The sequence below is a fragment of the Pygocentrus nattereri genome, chromosome 19 (genome assembly GCF_015220715.1).
Source record: "Pygocentrus nattereri isolate fPygNat1 chromosome 19, fPygNat1.pri, whole genome shotgun sequence".
NCBI lineage: Eukaryota > Metazoa > Chordata > Actinopteri > Characiformes > Serrasalmidae > Pygocentrus > Pygocentrus nattereri.
The window spans coordinates 12,736,558-12,764,495 of NC_051229.1; the positions used below are offsets into that span (position 1 = coordinate 12,736,558).

The window sequence follows — 27,938 nt, forward strand, 5'->3', positions numbered from 1 at the left end:
ACAAAATAAAAAAGGAAGGGATGTGTGTGTGTGTGTATATATATATATATATATATATATATATATATATATATATATACACACACACACACACACACACACACACACACACACACACACACACATATATATATATATATATACATATATATATATATATATATATATATATATATATATATGTATAAATACCTCATCCATATTTTTACAGCCCCTATTACACCATTACGCTCCAGTGCCATGGAGTTATTTATATCAACAAGCTGGTCGAAAGCTGAGAAAATAATAAGACTAATGTCTCTCCAAAGGCATGAAACAAAATCTAATTTAAACTCGCGTTGGCCTAAGCAGAAAGAGTAGGGCATTTGTCCAGTAAGCCGATATGTAAGGAATATATACCTATATTTTAAATATATTTTGACATCTTGAGGTCACAATATGAGACAGCTTAATACATTTATTTGACTATTAACCTCTTATTCTCCAGGGTATATTTTGGTTTGTCCATCTGAACTTACATGACCAAATCATAAGGCAAATTATTCAGTAACTGCATAATATTAATGCAATTTTTTATATTATTTTATAAATTGTTTGGTAAAAGCTTCCCTCAAATTAACAGAACATGTCTTTTATGATCACACATATTACTATAGGCTTACAATTTACTGCTGAAAGCCAAAAATCTTAGACGCTCCGAATTATTTTAGAATCATTTTTACAGAGCAGATCACTGAAGAGGCGCCATCTGTTTTCAGCTTATAGCCCAGATTTGTGGAAAAATGGGTCGACTTTCAGGCAACAAAAAACTGAGTTCAGCTTCCTTTATTATAAGGGTTTAAAATGACATCCCCCATCTATTTGACTGGAAAGACGAATTACAGCCTTATATGACACCCACCTTTTGAATGTAGCTTATTAAATATGAAAGTTATGAAGAATAGGACAAAGTGAGGCTGCAATCATCAAATAAATAACTGACTGCACTCACTGAATATATTGATTAATGTTGCCTTTAATTTGATCTTTTATTTAGTCATTATAGGTTAGTCTTGTTATGATTAAGAGGCCAATCACAGATGAAGTAGTGGGCACCCCCGGCTGGAACACGATCAGATGAATTTACGTTTTTATCAATTTTTATAATCAGTTTTTTTTGTGTTCCTGTAACCATGAAGAGCAGAATATGACTGGGTAACTTCCAAAGAACATTAAAGGGGAATTTCAGTACAAAAAAGTTTATTTTTTATAATCGATAGGATGCAAACAAGGTCATTCAGAGTGGTCTGTGGTGCTGTGTGGCAAAATAGTTCCCAAAGAAACTTCCAGATTTTCCACTATTTGTCCATCATCAACATCACACATTAAAACTCAAAAGACATACGTGATGTTACTGCTTTTCTTCGATAGTAAATAATAGGGCTTTATTTGTATTTTAAACATCCCACCCTCTGGTTCCTATCAACACCACTGTAAAGAAATACGAGGGGGCCAGCTTCTCTACAAGGAAACACTTTGCATCAAACCACTCTGAATGACTTTGTGTACATCTCAGTGACCAAGTTATGCAGATATTTTGGTGTAACTGCCCTTTAAAACTACCACTATGGGCCTAACCTAGAAATTTGCAGGCACTAGATGGCAGTATTAAAGCAAGAAGAGGTAGAAGACTGAAGCTCCAAACTGGCAGGGTTTAGGAATGCTAAATTACTGGTGCAAATACTAGGAAATGCACATTAGTCACAAATCGTTATTAAAATGACTTTATTTTAAAATGCAGATCTTTTTCACTTTGCTTGATTTCATTTCAAATAATGCCTGTTAAATAAAAACATGCAAATGCTTGTTGTGCACAAACTGCATTTCAGTGCATCTTCTCAAGTACTTTAAATAAAATAAACAAACACATTCTTCATATAAATAATAAACAATCCTTTAGGAAGATTCAAATCCACAGACAGTACTTCAGAATAATACAGACCTGGAGAAACAGTCAATAAATAGGTAACTGTTGATATTATAACAGTCACTAGAATCATTTTCACTTCACCAGAATTATACTTTTAAATCTGCAAAAATACCATCAGTAGTTATTGCACATTTGAAGTAAAGCTATTTTCAAGTTCAGGATAAAGATGTTTGGTTATAATTTACTTGATCAGATATATTTATTCATTTATGTATTTGGTCAGATATACTAGCATCTCTAAGGACCCAGTACATGCAATCAAATGTTCCCTTTTCAACAAAAGACATTCTCCGTGTCCAGTCAGCATCAACTATAGTACAACCCTGTTTCCAAAAAAGTTGGGACGCTGTGCAAAATATAAGTGAAAACAGAATGATATGCAAATCGTGTAAACCTTATTTAAAAAATAATTAAAATAGTACAAAAACTACATACCAAGTGTTCAGACTGAGAGATGTTTTTAAAAACCAAATGGCCATTTTGAACTTGAAGTTCGGAGGGGGGCATGTTTATCACTGTGCTGCATCACCTCTTTTTTTTCTTAGTTTTGAAAGTGAAATGTTTTCCCATTCTTGCTCAATATAGGATATAGGATCTCCTTTATCATACTTTTCATTTCGTAAAGCACCAACTGTTTTCAATGGATAACAATTTAGCACTTGGACTCTTTTAATACAGAGGCATGCTGTTGTAATACATGTAGAATGTGATTTGACATTGTCTTTCTTAAATAAGAAAGGGCTTTCCCGAAAAAGACGTCATCTGGATGTCAGCATATTTTGCCAAAACCTATATATATCTTTCAGCATTAATGGTGCCTTCACAAGTGTCATGTGCACTAATGCACCCCCACAACTCCATGGATGCAAGCTTTTCATCTGTGTGCACTGATAACAATAAAATGTTGATTTATCAGACCTCAGGACACTTTTTTTATCTCGCCTCAGTTTATCTCAACTGAGCTCAGGCCCAGAGAAGGCAGCAGCGTTTCTGGATCCTGTTTATATATGGTTTTTTCTTTGTGTAGTATAGTTTTTACCTTGCATTTGTGGATGCAGCGATGAACTGTGCTCATAGGCAATGGTTTTCAGAAGTGTTCCTGAGCTCATGCAGTGCTGCCTGAGAGCCTTAAGATCACAGGCCCAACTTCTTTGCTATTTTATATTGACAAACGTTATTTTTGAATTGTGGCACTATTAACCTGTGCAGTCTTTCATAGACTTGTGAACCCCTTCCCATCTTTACTTCTGAAAGACTCTCAGAGATGCTTGTTTTATACCCAATCATGTTATTGACCTGTTGCCAATTAATCACCAGGTTTTATTTTAGCATTACACAACTTTACTAGCCTTTTTGCCTTATCTCAACTTTTTTGAAATGTGTTGCTGGCATCAAATTTAAAAGGGATGTATTTTTTATAATTTGACATGTCATCTTTGTACTATTTTCCTAGCATTACATTCTACTTTTATCTACATTTTGCACAGTGTTCCAATTTATTTGAAAATGTGGTTGTAGGAGTAACGGAAATCAAGTTGAATGCAAAGACCTCAAAGTGCTTTAAGGTACCATTTTTCTACTTAAAGTTATAATACGCACTCTACAAATACCAGGAACAGGTTTTTAGATATGCATGGGCGAATGGACGACTCCACATTTTAAGCTTGGGTGTACACATTCAGAACTAGAAATGGCTTTTTTCAAGATTATATGTTCCTTTTAAGGTAACTCACATCACATAAATAAGAACTAGGGGACATGTGCTTGATAAAGAATATATGGTCCCTATCTGAAATCACTTGGTCTTGTCCTCCAATCCACTCTCTGCTCTCAGTGCCTGACTGCTAGCTGAGATGAACTTGATCCACTGTTGAAGGTCCTCTGGGATATCAGGGCATTCCACCTAAAACAAACAGCCAGGAAAATGTGCCAATTGTTAGTACACTAAAGGGCCCATTTCATGGAAAATCAGTTTGACGTTATATGTAAACGCTGTAACTTTTAAAATATACCATCCACTGCCCAGTCCACAGAGCACATATATAGAAACTAAGCTGCAAAAAAGGGTCTACTCTGAATTCAATGTTTTTTGTGATGTCATGAAAACCAACTCATTTACATATCCATCTATTCAGCCTACAGCAGTTTAGCCCTGCTTAGTGGTTTAGGCCAGAGGCACAAAACAAAGCAGCTAGTAAGTTCTCATTTACATATATTTGTCCAAAATGAATATTAATAAAAGGTTTAAAGGGATATAGAGAGGTTGGAAAATTGTCTGGTAAAACTAAATTATTAATTTTTGGTACATAAAACCACACAAATGTCAGGCCTCAGGGAAACAAAATAAAATGAGATATTAAAAAGATATGGACACTTATTTTCAGTAATGAGCTTTACAGTGCCCTAACTGAAAGCCCTAGCGATGAGCTAATACGCAAGCAAAAGTCAACACCTTTGGCACAATACTAAACAATATAATATGATATAATACAATTACATACAATAGAAATACATACGATACAATACAAAATGATATAGGGGTGCAACTTTTCTTTTGGCTGATAACTGACCATCACCAGACAGTGATTAATGTTTAAGGATGTGACCCATCAAAATATCAATTTTAAAACAGATACTTCCGGTTATAAAGTCTGACTGGCTGAACCACGTTCAAAGCCATTTTAAAATACTTGACATATGCAAACATATTAACTGAATTCTGTATTAATGCACTGAGAAATTAAAAAGTACTGCTTGCATGGACTGTGGACTGGAGTATAATAAAATACGTTAATGATTACATGACCAAGAACTAAAGAGCCCCTTTTTATTTGTAAGATCACCTTAACTAGTAGAGAGAGTGTGTAATGTGATGCTTATTTGACCATTTAAAAATAAACATTGCGCTAAGATGCTTTTGGGAAACCCATCTGAGCTATATTTTTAAGTCTTTGGTTCTGTATTTATTATATAGTCACTACTTGGCCATCAATAAGATAGTTCTTTGTCTAATTGATTACAGGTGCTTGTTTTAAGCAGTGGTCAAAAGCACCACTATTTATAGCTTTACAGTTCATTTTTTTGTAGGTTTATCCAGCAAAATGAGTTGCCTATTACACCCTTATGTGTACAATTCAAAAACATTCCTCAACTTAAATGATAAACCTGATTATACAAACAGGATCTGTTGTTTATTGAAAATTAAAATTCAGTCAATGTTTTCAACCAATAGCACTGAAACAACAGTTTATGTGTCAATTAATGGTTAATTGGTTAACAATTTACATCCCTAATAAGATATGATGTATTGTAACACCTCTAAAACTCCTGTGCACCTCACCTGACAGGAGTCATCATGATCTTACCTTTCTCTTGCAGAGGAACTCCAAAATCTTGTCTGGAGAGCTGCGAAGGACGTTTTGCCTGCACAGCATCACTGCAGAGATGAAGCCGTCTGATTTGGAGACGAATCTCTGCTCCACGTAGAAGGACTTTTCATCCCAGGCAACGATGCGGGTACGCAGCTCAAAGGCCTCCCCGAACGCAAGCGAGCGCCGGTAGCGGATGGTTGAGGCTCCAATGACCATCGTGGCCTTCAACACACGAGAGGCCTTGAAGATCCCGTTGCGGGTGTAGAAGGCGACCCTGCCCATATCACACTCTCTCAAGTAACGTGCGTTGTTCATGTGGCCCATGAAGTCCAGGTCCTGAGAAAGCACTCGGCTATGGATGACCTGCTCGGCCAGCACATCTCGGACCGGTTCCTGGAGTGCACATTTTATTACGACCCATGCCCCCCTCAGGAAGTACCACACGTCAAAGCAGCCAAACAGCACCAACAGGGCTGACAGGACCCACAGCATGCTGCCTCTAAAATCAGAGATAGTATCAGGGGGATTAAACACACGCCTACACACTTGAAAGTTACAAAGAAAGTTACTTCAAGTTACTCAGTGAACGCTAATTTCTCATGGTCATTATCCCATTATTGTCCAGACTTGACATTTTTCATTTCTTTTGGTCCATCTGTTCTCTGAGCTTGCTTAGTCAGAGGAAATATTTCATATCGATTAACCCATATGGCTAAAATTGGTGTAGTGTAAATTAAAATGACATTAATTCACAAAATTCAAATGGATCCATGGTATAACTGCACAATGTTTCATCACTGTAGACCAGGGCTACCCAAAATGTCGACCATGGGCCATAGCTGGCCTTTTAGAACAATTGATATGAACGGCCAGAAAGGTTCCTTGTTCCCACACTCACCTAGCAAGAAACAAACATATTTTAAACCATATACAGCTTATTATGATCTTTTTTCCTCTTAAATTATGCATTTTTAAGTATTTTATTTTCACAAAATATAGCGTAACATCATAAAATACTTTTTATCCTCAGATCACCACAAACATGTTGACCGCCAACATAAAAAGTTCGGACACCCCTTCTTTAGACCACTCAAAGCAAAATTTGTGGCATTTTTCTTTCCAGTGCTAAATTCAATGGTTGGACATGACTTGGTTAACCTGACAGTGGATAACAATATTATTAATATATATTTTTTTGTAATAACATGGGGGCAGTCATGGGCTGGAGGTGACCTCGTGACCGGAAGGTCGCCGGTTCGATCCTCAGAGCCGACAGCACATGACTGAGGTGTCCTTGAGCAAGACACCTAACCCCCAACTGCTCCCCGGGCGCTGCGGATTGGGCTGCCCACCGCTCCGGGCAAGTCTGCTCACTGCCCCCTAGTGTGTGTGTATTCACTAGTGTGTATGTGGTGTTTCACTTCACGGATGGGTTAAATGCAGAGGTGAAATATCCCTGTTGTGGGACTAATAAGGTCCTCTTAATCTAATAATAATAATAATAATAATAATACTCTACATTTTATATAGTCAAACAGATTCACAGAGTAAAATAAACAAACAAGACAACAACAGAAAGAAAAAAACATTGACATTACTGAGTATTCTGAGGTAACTCAGGTAAACTGAGTCAGTTATGGTTTGGCTACAGCACTGGGCTTCAGAGCATCTGTATTCAGGCCAACAACCTACATAAATTATAAACCTAAGCTGGCATAACAAGACTCAAAGTACTCTATAACTCCGCACAAATGCTTCAAATGCTTAGGCTTCGTTGCCTTCGCTTGTTTTCCGACAATGCAACTGCAAATCTCACATATTTAAACACCATCATGAGAAAACCACCATCTTCTCACTGTAGCCTCCACAGCCTCACTGGCTGCAAGACAGAGCGCTAGCTAGCTTTGCCCACTCATATTGATGCGGCTAACCGGGCAGAGGCGACAAACTACGGCTGCAGGACCACAAAACAAGCGCTCCAACACGCCCGAACTCACTAAATGAGAAATATTAAATTCAGAGATATTTTTTTAATCCTGCAAACAGACAGCATTTTCATTTACTCACGCTATGAAAAGCCGGGTGCAGAATGAAGGTACTTCCGTGTGCCTTTGGATTGGCGTGCGCAGCAGTCACGTGGGCAGCGATGATTCCGCCTCCTTCAGGTTAAAAAAGCTCTTTTTCCATTCCACAGTACAGCTAACGCCACACTACATGTCCAAACGTTTGTAGGCACGTTTATTCTGAAATAAAGGGTATTAATAGGAAGTTTATCCCCCTTTACTGCAGTTTCAACCTTGACTCTTCTGGGAAGACATTACACTAGATACTGGAACACTACTGTGAGGATTTGGTTGCATGTAAGACCGTAAGTGAGGTCAGATAATGATGGATGTTCAGTTCCATCACAAACGCCACTTCAACTCATCTGAGAAATTGGATGGTGCTCCATCTCTCCAGAGAGGTGGGTATAAAACCCACCAGTGCTGGGCTGTGGGGCTTTATACCCCTCTAACCCACGCTCAGGACTGGATATGGTGACCATAGACTGGGTGCATTGCAGGAATGTGTGGGTGTATGTTTTGTGACGTCACAAAAATACATTTAAAATGGGCTGTTTTGTTTTATGGACTGTATAAACTGGGGAGCGAATGCTGTTTTAAAACTTTAAAAGTGCTTACATACAACATCAAATCCTTTATTTCAGAAGTAGTGAGGAGTGTCTATGATATGGGCCCTTCAGAATAGCCATATTCACTAATTAGATGGAGTGTCTGGGTATGTTTGGATATAAACAGACGTGGATAAATTTGTTGGTAGGCTTGCAGTTCACTGAAACAATGCAATCAGTATGACTTTGGTTTTTTATACAGTAAAGCAAAGAAAGTGTGAAAAGAGACAAACTATTACTTTTTTGACAAAGAAAGCATGATTAAGACCCACAACACACTAAAAGCACCCAGGAATGGATAAGAACAAAACATCGGCCTATTCTGAAGTGGCCTTCAATGGGCCCTGATCTGAATCCTATGGACCATCTATGGAAAGAGCTGAAACATGCAGTGTGGAGGAGGCACACTTCAAGCCTGAGGCAGTTGAAGCAGTTTGCTCAGGAAGAGTGGGCCAAACTACATGTTGACAGGTGAAGTAGTCTCATTGAGAACTACAGAAATCGCTTGCTTCTAAAGGGCTAATGGTGCAACAAAATATTGGGTTAAGGGTTCCATCATTTTTGTCCATTCCATTTTATAATTTCAAATATTAATCAAAAGTCAAAAGCAAAGAGAAATCTCTTCTCGGCCTTTTGGCTAAGATCAAGTGTATTATCTGCTCTTATCAGTTTAATATCTGATACGTCTCCTATCCGGGGACCATATATTAAATAGATTTTTGGAAAAAGGAGATGGAATAGGAGCCTGCTCTGTCCACTCCACGCATCAACCTGATATTGCAGTATTTCCAGGAACGGTGCACTTCCTCCAGGGAAAATTTTGGGGGCAGTCGTGGACTGGTGGTTAGGGATCCCCAGCCGGTTCAATCCCCTGAGCCAAAAGTACATGACGTTGCCCTTGAGCAAGGCACCTAACCCCCAACTGTACCCCAGGCGCTGCGGATAGGGCTGTCCACCACTCTGGGCAAGTGTCTTCACTAGTGTGTATGTGGTAACTGGATCCTGGATTTCCTAAGAGACCTCAGTTAGTCAGGATCGGAAATAACATCTCCAGTGCCACCACACTGAGCACCGGTGCCCCTCAGGGCTGTGTGCTCAGTCCACTGCTGTTTACTCTACTGACTCACGACTGTACTGCAAAGTACAGCTCAAATCACATCATCAAGTTTGCTGATGACACGACTGTGGTGGGTCTGATCAGCAAGAACGATGAGTCAGCATACAGAGAGGAGGTGCAGCAGCTAACGGACTAGTGCAGAGCCAACAACCTGTCTCTGAATGTAGACAAAACTAAGGAGATGGTTGTTGACTTCCGAACAGTGCGAGGTGACCACCCCCCACTGAACATCACTGTCTCTGCTGTGGAAATCGTCAGGAGCACCAAGTTCCTTTGTGTCCATATCACAGATAACCTCACTTGGTCCCTCAACACCAACTCCATAGCCAAGAGAGCCCAGCAGCGCCTCTACTTCCTTGGTTTGGGAATTGCACCGCCTCAGATTGCAAGACCCTACAGCGTATAGCGAGGACAGCTGAGAAGATCATCGGGGTCACTCTCCCCTCCATCATGGACATCTACACCACACGTTGTACCCGGAACAGCTTTATTCCTCAATCAGGTTTTTACAAGGACTGAGCTAACCAGAGCTATATTGTTACTTTGAGCACTTCATTTCTTTATTAAAAACAACTAATTTAAAATGCAGGCCAGGTTTATAGTTTTGCTTGATTGTCTTGAATAAACACTTGCAAATGCTTCAAAGGTGTACCCGGCATGCCACTTTTTAAGCACTTTCTCGAAATAAAAAAAACAAGCAAAGCCTCAGGCAGATTCAAACCCAGACACTCATAGACAAACCACAGAGTCAAACGCTACTTCAGGATATCTGTAATTACAACCTGAACTGCCAAAATGCTAAAATATACATTTATTTCTAACACCTTTGCAAGGTTGACGTCATGTTAGCCATTATTGTTTAAATTATTAATAGTCCTAACTCAACCCGGATGAATCTGCATTGTAGTTCTGAAAAGACCCATTCCGATTAATATCCTCAGTTCCTCAAGACCTTTATAGATACAGGAATTAAAATATTACCAGTCAAAAGTCATTTTATCTGCATATCTACAATGATTGTCTTCAAGGGAGTTTTGCCTAGACAGCTCTTATCATTCTGACCAGTCAAAGTGAGGCTGTAGATATCAAAGTCATGCGGATATCAAAGCCTTTCATGCCATGTTGAGAACTAGTTCTAGCTTCCTGGTGTGCTTGCTGAATTGCTCCAATTGCAATAAAGCCAGTATAAGAGATCTGAAGCAGGGACATTTCTGGCTATAGGCAGTATAATCCAATTTATTTGTATAAAAAGATAACACAGATTCATATATTTTTTTTCCAATCAAATTGAAATAAGTACTAATTATTTTTATACACTAACTTTCAAAAGAATAGCATTGGGTGTTGGGAGGTTTGGGGGGTGGTGGTTGCAAGCTAGTATGTCACCTAGGGCCCAGACATTTTCAGAAACAGCGCTAGGTTTGAGTATCTGCAGATATCTTTCTTTCAGTCTGACTGTAATCGTAGAGATGTTGAACTAGCATTCCGTTTACACTGTTAACTATTCAATATGCATCCTCTACATGTAATTATGAATAGCCAAACAAATCCATTTGACAAAAGGGCTTACCATAGGCTTGTGTTCCTGGAAAGAACCTGTAAAAGATGTTCTGTACACTTGCTCATAGTGTGCAATCAGTGGTGTAATCTAAAGAGGGGAGGGGCCTAAAACCCATAAACCTTAGAAAAACACGAGTCAGCAGCCAAAGCATCCTCACTAGTCAGAATGAGCACACTTCTGAGTATTTTAACCATTCTTGGTACTTCTGTGCTCAAGTACTGGAACTAAATTTGGACAGTGGAAGATGCCATCTGGTTTCATTCCATGCTTGTTAAAGGAACCCATTATGTTCATAATTTCATTTTAGGGGTCTGCTAGAACATGTTCACACACTTCGGTGTTACTATATCACCTGTGCTTTTAATGCACACTGTGCAATATATCCTGCTCTAACAGTGTGCACTGATTGGTCAGCTCACCTACTCTGTTCTGACTGGTAGAAACCAGAATGGTTTTGCCCCTACAGTTCTGCCCATGTCTTGCAGTCTGCAGACAGTCTTCTTTCGAGTAGCTGTAAACACCGCTACTTTTCTAGTGTCCGTTTCTGAGCTATGTAGACCATTTACATGCACAAAATATATAGTGCACACACACACACACACACACACACACACACACACACACACACACACACTTTCTAAGCCGCTTCTCCCTCAGGGTCGTGGGGTGGGGGGGTGGGGGTGCTGGAGCCTATCCCAGCGGCCATTGGGCGGAAGGCAGGATACACCCTGGACAGGTCACCAGTCCATCGCAGGGGTATAATAATAATAATAATAAAATTATATATATATAATTTTATTATTATATTATAAATGTATTATTATTATAAAATATAATATATAATATATAGCACAGTAAAGGGAAAAATGGAAACATTATAGGTGCCCCTTCAATACTTATTTTAGCAAACTAGCCAAGACAAGCATTTTTTGAAATGTTAGAAAAATGAATAGTGATCTTTTGTATGAATTTCTGTACAAATTCCAAGCTAATGCTTTGCTTGTTAACCCTGATGACTTTTTAGATGCTCGGTCACGTTTAGCAGGCTGAAGGTTCTCCACAAGGGTTGCTATTAGAACTAGCACTAGTTCTCAAAGCACTGAAGATATCATTAATCGGAAATAGACTGGAGATATATCTGGGTTGATCTATCTAAAATGAAAATATAAAACAGCCAAAGCTGAACTGTGGATATACTTAACTAGATGTTCCATCAACTAAATGGAAAATGTGATGACAACCTTAGAAAACAGCCTTTGTTAAAGGACTTAACAGAGCAGGAATTTTCAACTAAAGCTTGTGAAGGTTACTTCAAAGTTCTTAAACAACACTTAAAGAACACTTAAACAACACAATATAATTCCAAGTAAATCAAACTTCTGTGAAATCAAACTGTCCACTTAGGAAGCAAAACTGATAGACAATCAATTTCACAACTGTTGTGCAAATGGAATAGACAACAGGTGGAAATCATTGGCAATTAGGAAGACACACTCAATAAAGGAGTGGTTCTGCAGGTGGGGACCACTTCTCAGTACCTTTCTGCTTTCTGGCTGATGTTTTGGTCACTTTTGAATGTTGGTGGTGCTTTCACACTCGTGGTAGCATGAGACGGACTCTACAACCCACACAAGTGGCTCAGGTAGTGCAGCTCATCAATGCGAGCTGTGGCAAGAAGGTTTGCTGTGTCTGTCAGCGTAGTGTCCAGAGGCTGGAGGCGCTACCAGGAGACAGACCAGTACACCAGTAGATGTGGAGGAGGCCGTAGGAGGGCAACAACCCAGCAGCAGGACCGCTACCTCCGCCTTTGTGCAAGGAGGTAAATTGTTTCAAAATTTGCTTAGATGCCTAAAACTTTCCCACAGTACTGTAAACACTTTAAAATTGTATGGCCATTGGTTAGTGCTTGTAAAAATATAATAAAAAAATAAGTGTTTAAAAAATTAAAGTGTTTACAACTTTGACTCATCCACAGACGAAAAAGTCCTGTTTTTTAATAATAATAATAATTACAGCGGCTACTTTTAATAAGGATTCCACACTTTCCTGATGAAATTTTGCTGTCACAACCCTTCAAGTGGACCTTTCATGTTGAGCTCTGGGTTTATTTTATTTGTCCCCAGAGCTGAATTTTGTCAGCAGGTTTATTTTAAGTGACTTTTCTTTCACAGCGCTGCTATATTGAGTGTCTTGGAATGCATTGCTTGAAATCACTGTACTGTTTTACTGGCCAATTCCCAACATAGTGAACATCAATTTTTCATGATCGGGAATAGTGAGGGAAAGAGCAAGTGTCAAACAATCTTTATTTCTTTTTTCCTTTGCACTCATGTTTTCAGAACTGCCTGTCAACAGTGTAATATCCAAACCCTTGAGTGCTGCCTACAAAAAAATAATATATGCATTAAAAAAGGATGCAAATATTGTGTATGCACTGAACAAAGAGTGAAACATTGTATGAATTAGTATTACTCTGAAATTAGGATGAAATGCACATTGCATTGTAATAGTGTTTGTGGTGTAGATGTCTAGCTAGCATACTATCAGTCTAATGAGCTATGGCACATCTGTTTCTACACACAGTTTCCATGTATGTGATCTAATTAATGTAAACCACATTCAAGTTTCCATTTACATTGCGCATCCCAGGCAGTGTGAGTACTGATGCATTTTGTGTGCGACTCCCCGAGTATTCGTCATGTAAACATGTACGTTACTGCCCCATAAAGGCAGCACGTTCATTTCTGTCTTCACTCGCTCTTCTTCTCATCCACTCCGCTCTCGGCCTTGAGAGCCTGACTGCTGGCGCTCATAAAGTTGATCCAGTGCTGCAATTCTTCAGGAAACTCAGGAACTTCAACCTGAAAAATAAATGAAAAGATGGTGGCAACCTGCACGCAGCATTAATGCATCAAGGTGTTCATTTCGTTTTGTGATTAAATTTTTAAGACATAAGAAAAAGAAACTGAATATAAATATTACTACCTTACTGCACATTCCTATATATATCCCTATATTATTTACCAAAGCAGCAGCAATAATAATAATGATGATAATAATAATAACAACAACAACAACAACAACAACAACAAGAAAGAAGGCATCCAATGTGTTAACCATGACACTGATAGTTGGTCTGTTCAAGGCTGACCAGATTATAGATTCCATATTTAGGTATAGAGGGTTTTACACATACATACATACATACATGCATACATGCATACATGCATAGAGCATTAATTTCAGTTAAGGGATCTACTGAAAATGTACTTAAAATTAATACTGCATTAGATGATGCGGTATCCATATACAGAAATGTATTCTATTATAATTACAATGCTTTATATGTGTTACATATGAATATTTGTGTGTGCTGCAAAGATGATCAGGGACACATCATAAAACCTTATAATTATTACTTTAGAAATATTTGTTTCCCTGCAGCCTTCAAGTCAAACTTGGAGTGGATTTCTGCTGGGGCATTTTGCTGAATCACTAGGTATTTAAATGAATCAACGCTTTCTGAAGCGTCAGCCTAAGGGTGGCGAATCAGCACTATTGATTTTTGAACATTAAAGTATGCTTTCATTTTTTGCCATAATAAAATTGTCAGGCTATTTTTTCCCAAGCATTAAGGCAGAAAAAGCTTAAACCTTTTATATGGACCAAGAGCCAAAAAGACAAAACAATACACAAATGAAGGAGACATGGTTGTGAGGCCAAATCAAACAGGGCCAGCCCTGTTCCTCTAGTCACACTGGCATATTCCATGTACTTTTTAAAAACAATTCTGACCAAAATAATTGAATAAAATCAAATAAGTGGTGATTTCTGAAATTTCATAATGCACTGAATCTACGGGCATCAAAATTACTTAATTCAACTCAAAAAAAAATAAATCACGTTTGTGTGATAACCCTGATTTTAAATTCTCCGACTGTTCTTTATTACAGTAAGAAACACTTATTTATATATATTTATTTACACATTTTTAATAGTCTTTTTAAGAGCTTCTTTGTTTTTACAAGTATAATGAAATTTTTCAAAGGATATGTGTGGTTTGTTACTGTTCATTTAAAAGGGCCCTCTGGTTAAAATGAAAACTGTAACCATTGCTACATGTGATGTTTAACATGCTTACTGCCTTAACAAGGCAGCCTTAACAAGCTTCTGCTAGTCCAGAACGCTGCAGCCAGAGTCCTTACAAGAACCAGAAAGTTCGACCATATTAATCCAGTTTTATCAACCCTGCACTGGTTACCAGTTAAATTTTGCATTGATTATAAAATTCTGTTACTGACTTATAAAGCTCTAAACAGACTCGCCCCTCAGTACCTGAGTGAGCTTCTCTCCTACTATGAACCATCGCGCCTACCTAGATCACAAGGCGCTGGCTTACTATTGGTACCTAGACTTAATAAAGTTACATCAGGGGGGAGAGCTTTCTCATACAAAGCCCCCCAGCTCTGGAATAAATCTTCCTGTTAATATTCGGGAATCAGACACAGCCTCAGTCTTTAAGTCTAGGCTAAAAACTTATTTGTACAGTCAAGCATTTGGTGATTAGTCTTCCCTGTCAGGTCTGAACCTGCTGGAGTCTCTGCTGCTCTGTTTTATTGTAATCTGTGGTCAGCCACTCTTTACAGAACTGACTGTTTTTCTTTCCTGTCTCTGCCGAGCTGATCAGCTGCCCATCCTGTGCGTCTGATGCTGTTGCCTCTTCTGCCTTGATTGGTGCCGCTGCTCACCAGCCTTCTGGACCGGTTTGACCACCACTGAGCTTCTTGCTTTACAGCGCTGTGCAGTCCTCACCCTCAGATCTGTTCTTTTCCCACTTTACTATAATACTTCATACTAATAATGTTCGCTGTCCGGTGTCAACCATAGGAGGATGGGTTCCCCTTCTGAGTCTTGGTTCCTCTCAAGGCGTCTTCCTCTTTTAGGGAGTTTTTCCTTGCCACCGTCGCCGCTGGCTTGCTCATGGGGGCTCGGACCTGGATTTTCTTTCTTCGTTTCTCTTCTCTCTGTAATACTGATTGTTTTGTAAAGCTGCTTTGTGACAACACCTGTTGTAAAAAGCGCTATATAAATAAATTTTGCTTGCTTGCTTACTCGCATCCTACAGAGATGCCGTAGCAGTCTGTAGACAGAGATATCTGGGTTTTAAGACTAAGAAAACCTTCTGTGTGTTAATTTTTTCTAGAGGGTGAATGTTGAATGAAGGCAGATGGTTAATGTTACAGCTAAGAAGCTGAATATCTTATTGCAGCCATGTAACTGTAGTAACTGTCATGAAATCATCATTACAGTGGAGAAAATTAATTATTCAAAGGCCAGAAGACGACAGAAGAGGAGGACAACGAGCTAATAGCTAAAGTTTGCAAGGCAGCTGGTTAGCTAGATATCTTACCTCAGTTTGGCTTCTTTTCTCTGGCTGAACGATAAAGAAACTTGTCTCTGGTGTCCACTTTGTGCTGAATAAAGATAGAATCACTGTTTTCTTTACAATTTTGCTTGCTGACTGAGGTAGGAGTTACACTAATGCTAGCTTGATTGCATTTATAAGCCTATAGATCAGTGGCTATGCTAGTAGTCATGGCTGGTTGACACCACATGGATTCCTAAAGGTTGAATCATGTATGTGTGTAATGCATGCTGAGTAGTGCAAGAACACTGATGAAGAGAAACGGGACAATGATATGATTGTTGTGAGATTAAGAATTTACTCACTTTCCTCTGGCAGAGGTGCTGTAGGATTTTGTCTGGGCTGCTCCGCAGTACGCTCTGTTTGCAGAACATAATCGCGGCCACCATGCCGTCTTTACAGGACACGAAGCGCTGCTCCAGATAGAACGCCTTCTCGTCCCACGTGACAATCCGGCTGCGTAGCTCGAACGCTTCACCAATGCACACTGGTCGTCTGTAGCGGATTGTGGTCGCTGCGACTACCGCAGTGGCCCCCAGAGCCCTCATCGTCTTGAGTACCCCATTGCGGGCATACAGGGAGATGCGGGCAAAGTCACATTCGCGCAGGTAGCGGGCGTTGTTCATGTGGCACAGGTCAATGTCATTGAGGAGGACACGGCCCCCCAAAGTCTGCTCCCCTGTCACATCAAACACAGGAGACAGCCACCAGGCCCGGACAAGCAAAGACAGAATTCGCAGATAGTACCAAACATCCACGCTGCAGAAGAGCACCAGCAAAACAGCTAACACTAATAACAGCATGTCCTCCCTGCAACAGAGAAATACAAAGCAACAATATTAAAGTCTTTTTAAAAAAGCTAAAAAATCGTTGATCAGCCAAGACATTTGATGTCTGATGTTTGCTTCTTTAGGCTGACTGACAACTTTAGCTGCTTGAAACCTTTCTGAAACTAAGCTGCCTAATGTAAAGCCTCCTGCAGCTGACTTGAAATTGTACTGCAACAGCTGCAAGTGTCTCAACTTTGTGGAACAAATTTCATGAAACTTCACGATTACTCATCAAGTGATCATATCAAACGAATTAATTCATGTGATTTTAACAGGGGCAACGCACAAGAACAGACCACTGTTTACGGAGAAGTTGAAAATGAGCTTCCGATTAACTTTATGCAAACAAACATGAGTTTCTTGAAGCTAACATTTCTGTAAACAGCTGGCTTAACTACAGCTCCTTAAACAGCTGCTTGTGCCACTGTTTATTGTACTGTAGTCTCTTGTTATCGTGATCTACATTGTACTTTTGCTCAGAGATCAGATTCCTTCAAGATGCAAATGATAGAAAAATACTGATGAATCTCAACGAATCTGCACTGCTTATAGGAGAGGACGAGCGAGACAAGTACAACTGTAACAGCTCATTCGTTGAAAGGTTCTTAAACTCCTTGGAACCACCGGTGGTTCCAAAATGCACTGTCATATTCTTCATAACTTTCAGATTTCATAAGCTACATTCAAAAGGTGGGTGTCATATGAGGCTGTAACCTTCTTCCTGCCAGTCAAATAGATGTGGGATGTCATTTTAAACCCTTATAATAAAAGAAGCTGAACTCACAATTGTTTTTTTCTACTGAAAGTCGACCCATTTTCCCACAAATCTGTAAACAGACTATGAGCAGATGGCATCTCTTCAGTCATCTGCTCTGTAAAAATTATTTCTTATAAAATAATACAAAGAGCATCTAAGATTTTTGGCTTTCAGAGGTAAATTGTAAGCACACAACAATATGTGTGATCATAAAACACATTTTCTGTCATTTTTTGTGGGAACCTTTGCAAAAATAAAAAATGAGCATTTACTTCATGCAGTTACTGAGTAATTTGCCTTATGATTTAGTCATGTAAATTCAGACTGACATACCAAAACATACCCTGGAGAATACTTCAAAGAGTAAAGAACCACAGAGAGAGAAAGACAGATATATAGAAAAGAACAGCAGTGAGGAAGCACAGATTGTAAGGTGATAAGGCAAAGAGGGGGAGTAACACATGCATAACACATTCCAGCTACAAAATATCCCAACACAAGCAGAACAAAGTGAACCGAACTGATTTGCGCCTTTTATGCCTCCGAAGCCAAAACGCAACCTGGAGATGAACGAGGTTGAGAAATACAGATACTTTCTATTTTGCTAAGAACTTGCAGAATGATGTAAAATTGTGAAGGGAGTGCCTTTAAACTCTACACTTGCCAAAGCTCTGTGGTCCTGTTCACATGCAGTATGTGTACACATCTCTTTGCCTTCCCTCACTCTTCGCTGTCACATTAGCTGTTGTCTAATGATTACATCACTGTCCATCTCACACAGGACTTCTTTAAGTCATTAACAACTGAAACAGCTAAGCCTCCTGGTTACTGCGGAGCTAGAATGAAAGCTTGGCGATTAACTTGCTTCCGTGCCATCAACTGCTTCCAATCAAGCTCCCAACCTGGAAATTCACTTTCGACTGTAACAATTGGAGTTAAACTCTAAAAACCATGTATTGCAAAACTGGCCCGAGGGAATCTTCTGCCAATTAGTACTGTACAAACAGCATTCCTCATTCAACACAGATTTGTCTCGTGCCAATTTTACTACATTTCCGCATAATTAAATGGTTACGATCAAGTCATTCAGAGTGGCTTGATGTGAAATACGCCGTTCTAGAAAAACTGAGTCAGTTTGTTCAGTGGTAGTGAAACATCTGAACGGTTAAAAGCTCTAAAAGCTCTCTCACAAAAAGTTGTTAGATGAAATTGTTAGAAATATACCGCCTGCAGTCTGAGACACTTTCACAATAGGTTTGAAATCAGGTTATGTTCTACAGTCCCTATTATTTCAGTTATTTAGATTTTTTTTTAGTTTCTCTTTTTTCTTTTAGTTAATTTACACCCAACATCAAACAACAAATACATAAATAAATAAACAATTTTCAATGGTAAATAAAATGGCTACATTTGAGCTGCACCCATCGTGACCCCTGGTTCCTTTCACCACCACTATAAAGGAATCTCACATTAACCATTTTGAATGACTTTGCTTAGATCTCAATGACTGTTCAAAATTTCTGGACAAGTCAATCAGTGGAATTCCCCTTTAAGTAATCTGACTTGCTTATGTGGTTATTGACACTATATGGCATGCTGTTAACAGACAAAACAGAAACATAGTAGTAAATAAGAATATTTAACAATTCCACAAAGTTTGAGTCAAAAATATGATTATTGGTCTCACTTTATTTGGATAGTAATATAATAAAATATAATAAAACTATAATCCCCTACAGATTATCTACAGATGTTCAAATTGTTAACAACCTATCTGTTGAAACTCTAAACAGAGGTGGGGTTAGGGTTAGAATTTGGACCAACATTAGGGCTACGAGTAAAGTGAGCGTTGGGTTTAGGTTTTGGGTTGAGATTAGGGTTAGGGTTAGGATTAAAGCCAGGTTTAAAGTTGAAGAAAATTCTAGTAAATTTAGTAGATATTTAGTTAAATGTAGTTTAAAAGTAAATGAAGCATCTACAAAGCATCTTAAGTGGACTATCGACATAAAGTGCTACCTGATTACGTATTCATGTATAGATTACTTACACTATGCTAGCTCCTCTATTATCTGTTAGCTACATAATACATAATTGCTATTTTGCCAAACTACTGCTTTAAAAGCCCAGAGCAGAGGATTTGTGGTTATAAGCAATACATCAAAGTGTTTGTGCTGCAACTGTGAAAATGTTTACCATCTTTTCAGAAATTAAATTAGGATGCTGAGATTAGATGCAATAAAACCAAACCATTTAATGGCAAAGAGAGACAGTGGGCATCCTTCCAATACCTATTTGGGCTTTCTGAACAGGCAGTGGGCAATAAAAACATCACACTGGAGCAGCTACTGTTTAAAATGGGAATTTGGATTGTATTTCCTTTATAAACTTCCCAGGGGGACAAAATCCTCATTTCGAGTCATTGGCTGACTCAAAAACCTGTTCACTTGTCAAACAAGCATGCCATTCACCTGCTCACACAACAGAGTTGAAATGTAACAGAGCAACACAGGAAGGACTGGTTCAGCTGGTACTGCCTCTGGGGAGAAATGGGGGAGCAGCCTTGCACAATTCACCTATTCAAAGTTGCCATATGGAAAGAGTTTCATATAAATAGCTATTAAACCAAACCCGAACAGGCCTGGATTACAATAGTTAATGGATGAAATACAGGGTCGAAGATCTTGAATTCTGCATTGAAAAGCAAAGAGAATGTTTTATCTGTTGGGCAAAATAGAGAGCAAGACAAAGCCAGATACAGAAAAGAAGCAAACAGCATGCCTGGAAAAAATCTAACATTTTTTTGACACAGCCTAAACTATATTTATTCAAAGTACACTTTAACTGAAACTACAGGGCATTACTTGGTGAGAAACAGTATTAATAAGCTGAGTATCAGCTAGAAAAAAAAAAAACAACAACACAATTTCTCCTTTCAAATTAAAATGAATACAATTTATTGCACCGTTTCTCAGTTTAAAATATTGGGGGGGGGGCATGAATAGCTCTTGCACAGGTCACATTTTATTTTTTATTATTTCTTTAATATGTTAAATTCAGCAAAAAATCAGGAAGTGTGCATTAAAATGTGCAACGCTTGCTCTCAGGAGAAGCGCATGAACCTACAGTATTTCACTTAGAAAATCAACAACATATGTAATTTGACCAGGGGTGCCCAAACTTTTGCATACAACTGTATACACACACTGGTTTACATTTTTTATATATATATATATATATATATAAAAATAAAAGAAAGACAGTTATGTGTTTTTCTGTATTGAACACTTCAATAGCAGTGTTATTGTTTCCTGTGTACTTGCACATTGAATAGGTTTTGGCTTGCTTAAAGGCTTAATTAATATTTTGAATGCAATGGCATTTCATCATTTGAGCGTTTGACTGCTAAAGAACGCATTTTTTTTTTCTGCGCGGTTATAGTCATAGACTAAAATTTGAACATCGTTTGAAAAACTATGTTTTATTGAAGTGTGTTTCCTGTACAGGGCGTTTTATTTTCACTTGAAAAATCAACAAAATGTTATTTCACCAGAGGTACCAACATTTGAACAATGTAGTATTTTAATTACACTCCTGGTGGCTGTAAAATAACACAACCTGAAGTGTATAGAAACTCACAGTGAGAGTTTGTCAGGCTAAACTACAACCTCCACATATATATATATATATGCACTGCAGAACTATTCAGCTATTGAAGCATATACATTGGACTGATTTTAATCAAACTCTAATGTTGTTGAATTGTGCACTGTGCAATAGTATTATCTAGGAAAATATACTGGAAGTATCGGATTGAGACTCGATATCGGAAGATGGTCAATATTAAATGACTCAGATCGGGGGCAGAAAAACTTGATCGGGACATCCCAGTTACAATTAAGCTTCCCTATTTCCCTATTGAATTCATTGTGTTTGCATCAACGTACCAACATACGTTTAAGAGAATATTAATTATGTAGTTGCAACATTTGTACTTTTGTGCCACATTCGGCTGATTTTTCATAAATAGTAGACAAAGTTTACATTTTAATTAGTAGGATGTGTAGGTTGCTTGTCTTAATAAATACTCTCAAAACTGCCTCAAAAGAAAAGAAAAATATCTGAGCGTCAATCATCACACAGCTTGTATGTACACAAAATGTACATAGTTCAGTAGATCATTTGGAGCTCTATGTGGTACAGCAACTTAAATGATAAAGTTTTAGATTTTAGAGTTTTGTGGTATTATTTTTACCCTAATTCTCATCATGCAATGTGTTCAACATGTCTGTTTTTTTTTGTCAAGAAAGAGTTTAATTCATCAAATTAAATTAAGGATGTGAACCAAAACAGAGGTAAGAGAAAAAAATGGCTAACATAACGTGATGCAGTGATGAGCAAAACACTATATTTTTGTTAATGTGTTAATAATTCATTTTAAAGCATATAGTCTAACAGTATTATACAGATTATAAAAAATGGAAAAATATATTATTTACATTTTTATCTTAAAGTCTTACTGAGCTATAGTCACGCAAATCTGGTCAGTTAAATAGGAAAATGCTACTAAAACCAATTACATTGTTCAAGTTTACTTTTAATGATTCAAGCAAGCAACAAATGTTTGTTCAATAAAGAGAAAAATGTTTGGTTATTTAAATTTTTTTCAAGTTCCAGTATTTATCATTTATCATGTTCGTCAGAATAACTCATGGAAGCTCGCATCAATTTCTCAACATCAACTTTTAAACACAACATAAACCTGAATTATGAAGTCAGGGATGTGAAATTAAAACTCTGATCTGGAAGGCTAAAACCTCTGAGTCAATCCCACACCTCCGTATTCAGCTTTCTCATTCCCATTACCCAGATCTAGCTGAATATATGACTATTAATGTGTGAAAATGGATTTGACATGCATTTTCTGAGCTCGGCTCTTACTTAGGACTTCAGTCAGAGCCGAAGTAAGGAAAATAAATTGGGCTGTACTTCCAGTCAGAAGTTGTATCTTCCGAAATAAAACGAATGAATCCACTCAGAGCTTTCCTAATTAATTTTCAAAACTTTTCTAATTAATTCCCTGTGTTAATTTCACTGGCAGAGATATGATGCCTTAGGGCAAACCTTCAGCAATGCAGTGAAACCATACGCTGAGCAGAGCATTTACTAGTGCGTGAAAAAAACTCTCTGATTGGAATCAATAATTTGTTTATAAAGTGCGGCGTTTTTGATACGCAGTGGATGATTAATTCTCTTAAAGTGTGCAGTCAGCAGCAGCTGAGGTTGAGGGTTAGTTAAATAAAGCCAGTTCCAGTGAGTATGTGGATTGTTCATCTTCACTCAATGGACTGCTGGGAATATGAAGGTTATGCACTTGACCTGTATTGAATGCGCAGCCGGCATTTATATAGGCAAAAAAAAAAAATCTATTTTCAACCTATTGATGTTCACCAGAAAAAAAGTCTCATTTTCTTCTTTTAATGCATGTTTTGACCATCCTTACAAATAAGAACTACAGCACTACAACAGGAAACTAAGATTTCTACAGTACTGTATAATACTTCTACAATACTGCCACCTTTGTATAATCCGTTAACCACGTCTTATAGGTAGTATTCAACTGATATCACACTTGTCACTGCTGCCATATGTCTGACATACAATGACAGCACAATGAAATGTCGCAATGATGGCGACAGCAGCACTCATACAGCCCCGATTTGTACTTCGTTAGTCAATAAAGCGTCTTGACATATAAATTACAGGTGTGCTGTAGCGTGTATAGCACCCTAGCCATTGTGAGGGTAAAGGGCTGCAGAGCTGAGCAAAAGAATTAACAATGACGTTTGATGGCAAAGACAGAATATCGCTGAACCTTCCACAGACTACAACCCCAATTCCAACGAAGTTGGGACATTGTGTAAAACATAAATAAATACAGAATACGGTGATTTGCAAATCCTTTTCAATCTATATTCAATTGAATACACTACAAAGACAAGATATTTAATGTTCAAAAGGATAAACTTTGTTTTTTGCAAATATTCACTCATTTTGAATTTGATGCCTGCAACACATTCCAAAGAAGTTGGGACAGGGGCAACAAAAGACTGGGAAAGTTGAGGAATGCTCAAAAACCACCTGTTTGGAACATTCCACAGGTGAACAGGTTAATTGGAAACAGGTGAGTGTCATAATTGGGTATAAAGGGAGCATCCCTGAAAAGCTCAGTCGTTCACAAGCAAGGATGGGGTGAGTGTTCACCACTTTGTGAACAACTGCATGAGCAGATAGTCCAACAGTTTAAGAACAACGTTTCTCAACATGCAATTGCAAGGAATTTAGGGATTTCATCATCTACAGTCCATAATATCATCAAAAGATTCAGAGAATCTGGAGAAATCTCTGCAAGTAAGCGGCGAGGCAGAAAACCTACATTGAATGCCTGTGACCTTCGATCCCTCAGGCAGCACTGCATTAGAAACCGACATCATTCTGTAACGGATATTCCCACATGGGATCAGGAGCACTTCAGAAAACCACTGTCAGTGAACAAGTGGAGCAACATAGGCTGCCATCCAAGAAATGTCTATTTCAGGGACATCCCTGCTTATTTCAGCAAGACAATGCCAAGCCACATTCTGCACGTGTTACGACAGCATGGCTTCATAGTTAAAGAGTGCAGGTACTAGACTGGCCTGCCTGCAGTCCAGACCTGTCTCCCATTGAAAATGTGTGGCGCATTATGAAGCGCAAGATACGACAACGGAGACCCCGGACTGTTGAGCAACTGAAGTTGTACATCAAGCAAGAATGGGAAAGAATTCCACCTACAAAGCTTCAACAATTGGTGTCCTCAGTTCCCAAACGCTTATTGAGTGTTGTTAAAAGGAAAGGTGATGTAACACAGTGGTAAACATGCCCCTGTCCCAACTTCTTTGGAACATGTTGCAGGCATCAAATTCAAAATGAGTGAATATTTGCAAAAACCAATAAAGTTTATCCATTTGAACATTAAATATCTTGTCTTTGTAGTGTATTCAATTGAATATAGGTTAAAGTATTTGCAAATCATCGTATTTAGTTTTTATTTATGTTTTACACAACATCCCAACTTCATTGCAATTGGGGTTGTAAATAATTCTAGTCATTTATATGCTTTAGCTCTGATGCAGTATTCACAAGCTAGCATGCCTGGACATGTTATCACAGGCAACAATGCACAGTTGTCAGATTTCATATTTATGTATTCACACTACCACAAACAGAATGTGAATTAGGAGTGTTTTTACCAGTTGGTTTGAGGTAAAAACACAAAAGAACTCAGAAAACACATTTAATAAGACACATTATAGGTCTTATGAAAAAAACTAACATTCTAACTAATAAGTGCTGTGACAGCTTTAGGGCCCACAGAGAGCAATCCAATCTATTACACGCTCCTACCCTGTTGATCCACCTTGATGGAAAGTCAGAGACAGTAGCTCATCTATTGCTGCACAGTTTGTGTTGGTCAGCCTTTAGTCCTTCATCAGTGGTCACAGGATGCTGTTGGCCAGATATTTTGGCTTGGTGGACTATTCTTAGTTCAGCGATGACACAGAGGTGTTTAAAAAAAGCTCTAGCAGCTCTGCTGTGTCTGATCCAACTGTACCTGGGCACCCAAATAATGCCCTTTAAATGAACCTGCTCTGTGTGGGTCCTGACCACTGAAGAACAGGGTGAACGGGGGCTAATAAAGTATGCAGAGAAACAGATGGACTGCAGTCTGTAATTGTAGAACTATAAAGTGCACCTATATAGTAAGTGGAGCTGATAGAATGGACAATGAGCACAGAAACAAGGAGGTGGTCCTAATGTATGGACCATTATCATTTGTCAATTTTGGACAGAGTTTTGTTACTCTGAGGTTCATAAAGTTCTCGGCCCATATTTAGGTTAGTGTCATGATTTCTGAAGAAATATGTCCTTAAATTACCGTTTAATAAAAGCTTTGTAATAAAGACAGAGTTATAAGCATTAAACAGAGACAAACAGACCCATTTGGCGGAAGAGCAGGCCTGACGCTTCCATATATGGAGCGGAGAGAGAGAGTTTCTGTTCCAGAAGCAGGTAGTATAGGCCATGAAAGAGATCTTTGATGGTAGGGGCACCTGGCCTAGGAGCCTGAGAAACACTGCATATTCAGCGAAAACAAGCTAGCCACTTATGAGCAAAATAGATAAGAGCCGGCAAAAATTAGCCCATCAGTCAAAATTAATAAGGAACGCACCCAACACTTGGTCAGGGTGCCCTAGTGTGCCAGGATGAGGGAATTACATTAAAAATTTATTTTGAGTTCCCTAGGAAATAAGGGTTCCTAAGGAAGTAAAAAAAACTGTTCTATTGGTAACCAAGGTGATTTCGGGACATATTAAAAATAGGTGGGGCGATGATCTCACCCCCGGGAGGGGTGATAAACTCGCCCAAGAGTGGTATGAAGTGTAAAGTCTTTGGAGTGTCTGGACATTTCGGTTTTCGGGTGCCATTTTGTCACATTGGAACTAATAAATGAAGAAAGCCTTTTCTTCCTTTTAACCGAACCTGTGGCTGAAGTTTGGTTTTCCATCTGACTTTAAGATTAAGAGACCCTTATTAGTCCCACTACGGGAAATTTCACCTCCGCATTTAACCCATCCGTGAAGTGAAACACCACATACACTCTAGTGAGCGCACACACACACACACATACTAGGGGGCAGTGAGCACACTTGCCCGCAGCGGTGGAGCTGTTGGGGGTTAGGTGTCTTGCTCAAGGACACCTCAGTCATGTGCTGTCAGTTCTGGGGATCGAACCGGCGACCTTCCAGTCACGAGGCTGGTTCCCTAACCTCCAGCCCATGACTGCCCCATAACTGACTTTTATTGCAGATGGATTCTTCACTTTTCTTTAACTTTTCCAAGAGCGCTTTTCAATTCTTTTAATTTGCTACTCATTTTTACATTAGAGAACAGATTAAATTAGAACTAAAACTTTGATTTAACTTTAATTAATTTGTAACGTTTTTCACATCGTCCGGGACTTTGGAGCTGAGGACAGGGAGCTCTGGGTCCCAATATTAGTACCAAAACTTCAGGCCCGAGCTGCGTCTGTCGTCATATGGGGGTTAATATTGACAGCTCAGAAACTAATCAGCTATTTTGACCACTTCAAAAACTGCATACAGTGAACAAAAAAAGATGCAAAATTACTGCAATTACGTAGTTATAGGGCAATTAATCAGATGCTAAGATTTCATGATTATGACAGGACTAGATTCCTGGAAAACTTGGAAAACAAGGAATCGCAGGCATGATACCGTCTAGGACGAAAACATTAGCGTGTATCGTGATTGCAATGCAGCCACCGAATATCGCTCCACACCTCGTAAACCGACAGACTGAACAAACCAAACGGACAGGTTCAGCACTCCCAGTGTGAAGAATGCGAAGAGACCTGCGGTATATTAGCTACAAACTTTCGTTTCTCAACACTTGGTTAACTTGAGAAACTAAATGGCTGAAATCTCAGAGAGAAACAGACAGGCTTGGCAGCCATGAGCGTTCACGAGACCACATGAGGTCTAGATTTTCCCAGCGTGTTTGTGCAGAACACTCGTTAAGCTAAACGCTAAAGCTGGGGAAATGCTAAAATCAAGTAAAACGTTACAACAGTTCTTTATGTGAAGACTGAACTTACATTGCCAGGAGTTTCTCCTGTTTCTCCTTCTCACAGCGCGCCCTCTGTGTCGGCACAGCTCGACAGCTGAACTGGCCCCGTGTCAAGCTCAGACTCCGCCCCTCTGACTGCCAGCGACACTCCCATCAAATCTCCCTCCCGAAAAGGCCCTTCGCGCCTCACTTCACCCAGCCGTCCGTCGCTGGAGCTCGGGGACTGTTCTGTAGCGGTTTCTCCAAGTGTTAGGCACCTTCCATGAACGATGTAGGCCCATAACGCTTTTTAAAGGAGTAAAGTTACTGTTGAAAAGCGAAGGCATCTGTACTTAAAATAAAACGCCTAAAATAAGTACTTAAATGATCACATAAACAACGTCCCCTTTAAAATGGTGATTTTGGGCTGTCCCACCTCACTGACGGTGTATTCTCTATAAAATATATTCATTAAAATCCTCCAGTAACCATCATTACAATGTCATTTGGTTGATTTCCAAGCAATTTAATGATAAAATAATTATTTATCCTATTTAAACATTTTATTAAA

The 27,938-nt window shown here is 38.8% G+C and overlaps 2 protein-coding genes and 1 non-coding gene across 3 annotated transcripts; 1 reads left to right on the top strand and 2 right to left on the bottom strand.

The window, feature by feature from the left end:
• Positions 1 to 1,747: 1,747 nt before the first annotated feature.
• Positions 1,748 to 7,456, bottom strand: si:ch73-52e5.2 (protein THEM6). The gene is made up of 3 exons (XM_017682155.2): positions 7,408 to 7,456; positions 5,335 to 5,839; positions 1,748 to 3,872 (listed from the first exon to the last, which is right to left on the bottom strand). Exons 2-3 carry the CDS (start codon positions 5,830 to 5,832, stop codon positions 3,765 to 3,767), a joined length of 606 nt encoding a protein of 201 aa, XP_017537644.1. The 5' UTR covers positions 5,833 to 5,839; positions 7,408 to 7,456; the 3' UTR covers positions 1,748 to 3,764.
• Positions 7,457 to 8,628: 1,172 nt separating this feature from the next.
• On the top strand, positions 8,629 to 8,819 carry LOC119261671. Its single transcript, XR_005129162.1, has one exon. It is a non-coding gene; the product is annotated as a U2 spliceosomal RNA (small nuclear RNA).
• A 4,159-nt stretch (positions 8,820 to 12,978) lies between these two features.
• On the bottom strand, positions 12,979 to 27,504 carry them6 (thioesterase superfamily member 6). Its single transcript, XM_017682154.1, has 3 exons — positions 27,417 to 27,504; positions 16,420 to 16,924; positions 12,979 to 13,550 (listed from the first exon to the last, which is right to left on the bottom strand). Coding segments are annotated over exons 1-3 (618 nt in total). The 5' UTR covers positions 27,419 to 27,504; the 3' UTR covers positions 12,979 to 13,439.
• Positions 27,505 to 27,938: the final 434 nt, after the last annotated feature.

Coding starts and splice junctions, on each gene's coding strand:
- si:ch73-52e5.2 (XM_017682155.2), bottom strand. CDS start 5,832: ATGCTGTGGGTCCTGTCAGCCCTGTTGGTGCTGTTTGGCTGCTTTGAC. Junction 3,873..5,334: donor AGTTCCTCTGCAAGAGAAAG/GTAAGATCATGA, acceptor TGTTTGTTTTAG/GTGGAATGCCCTGATATCCC.
- them6 (XM_017682154.1), bottom strand. Junction 13,551..16,419: donor AGCACCTCTGCCAGAGGAAA/GTGAGTAAATTC, acceptor TTTATTTTTCAG/GTTGAAGTTCCTGAGTTTCC.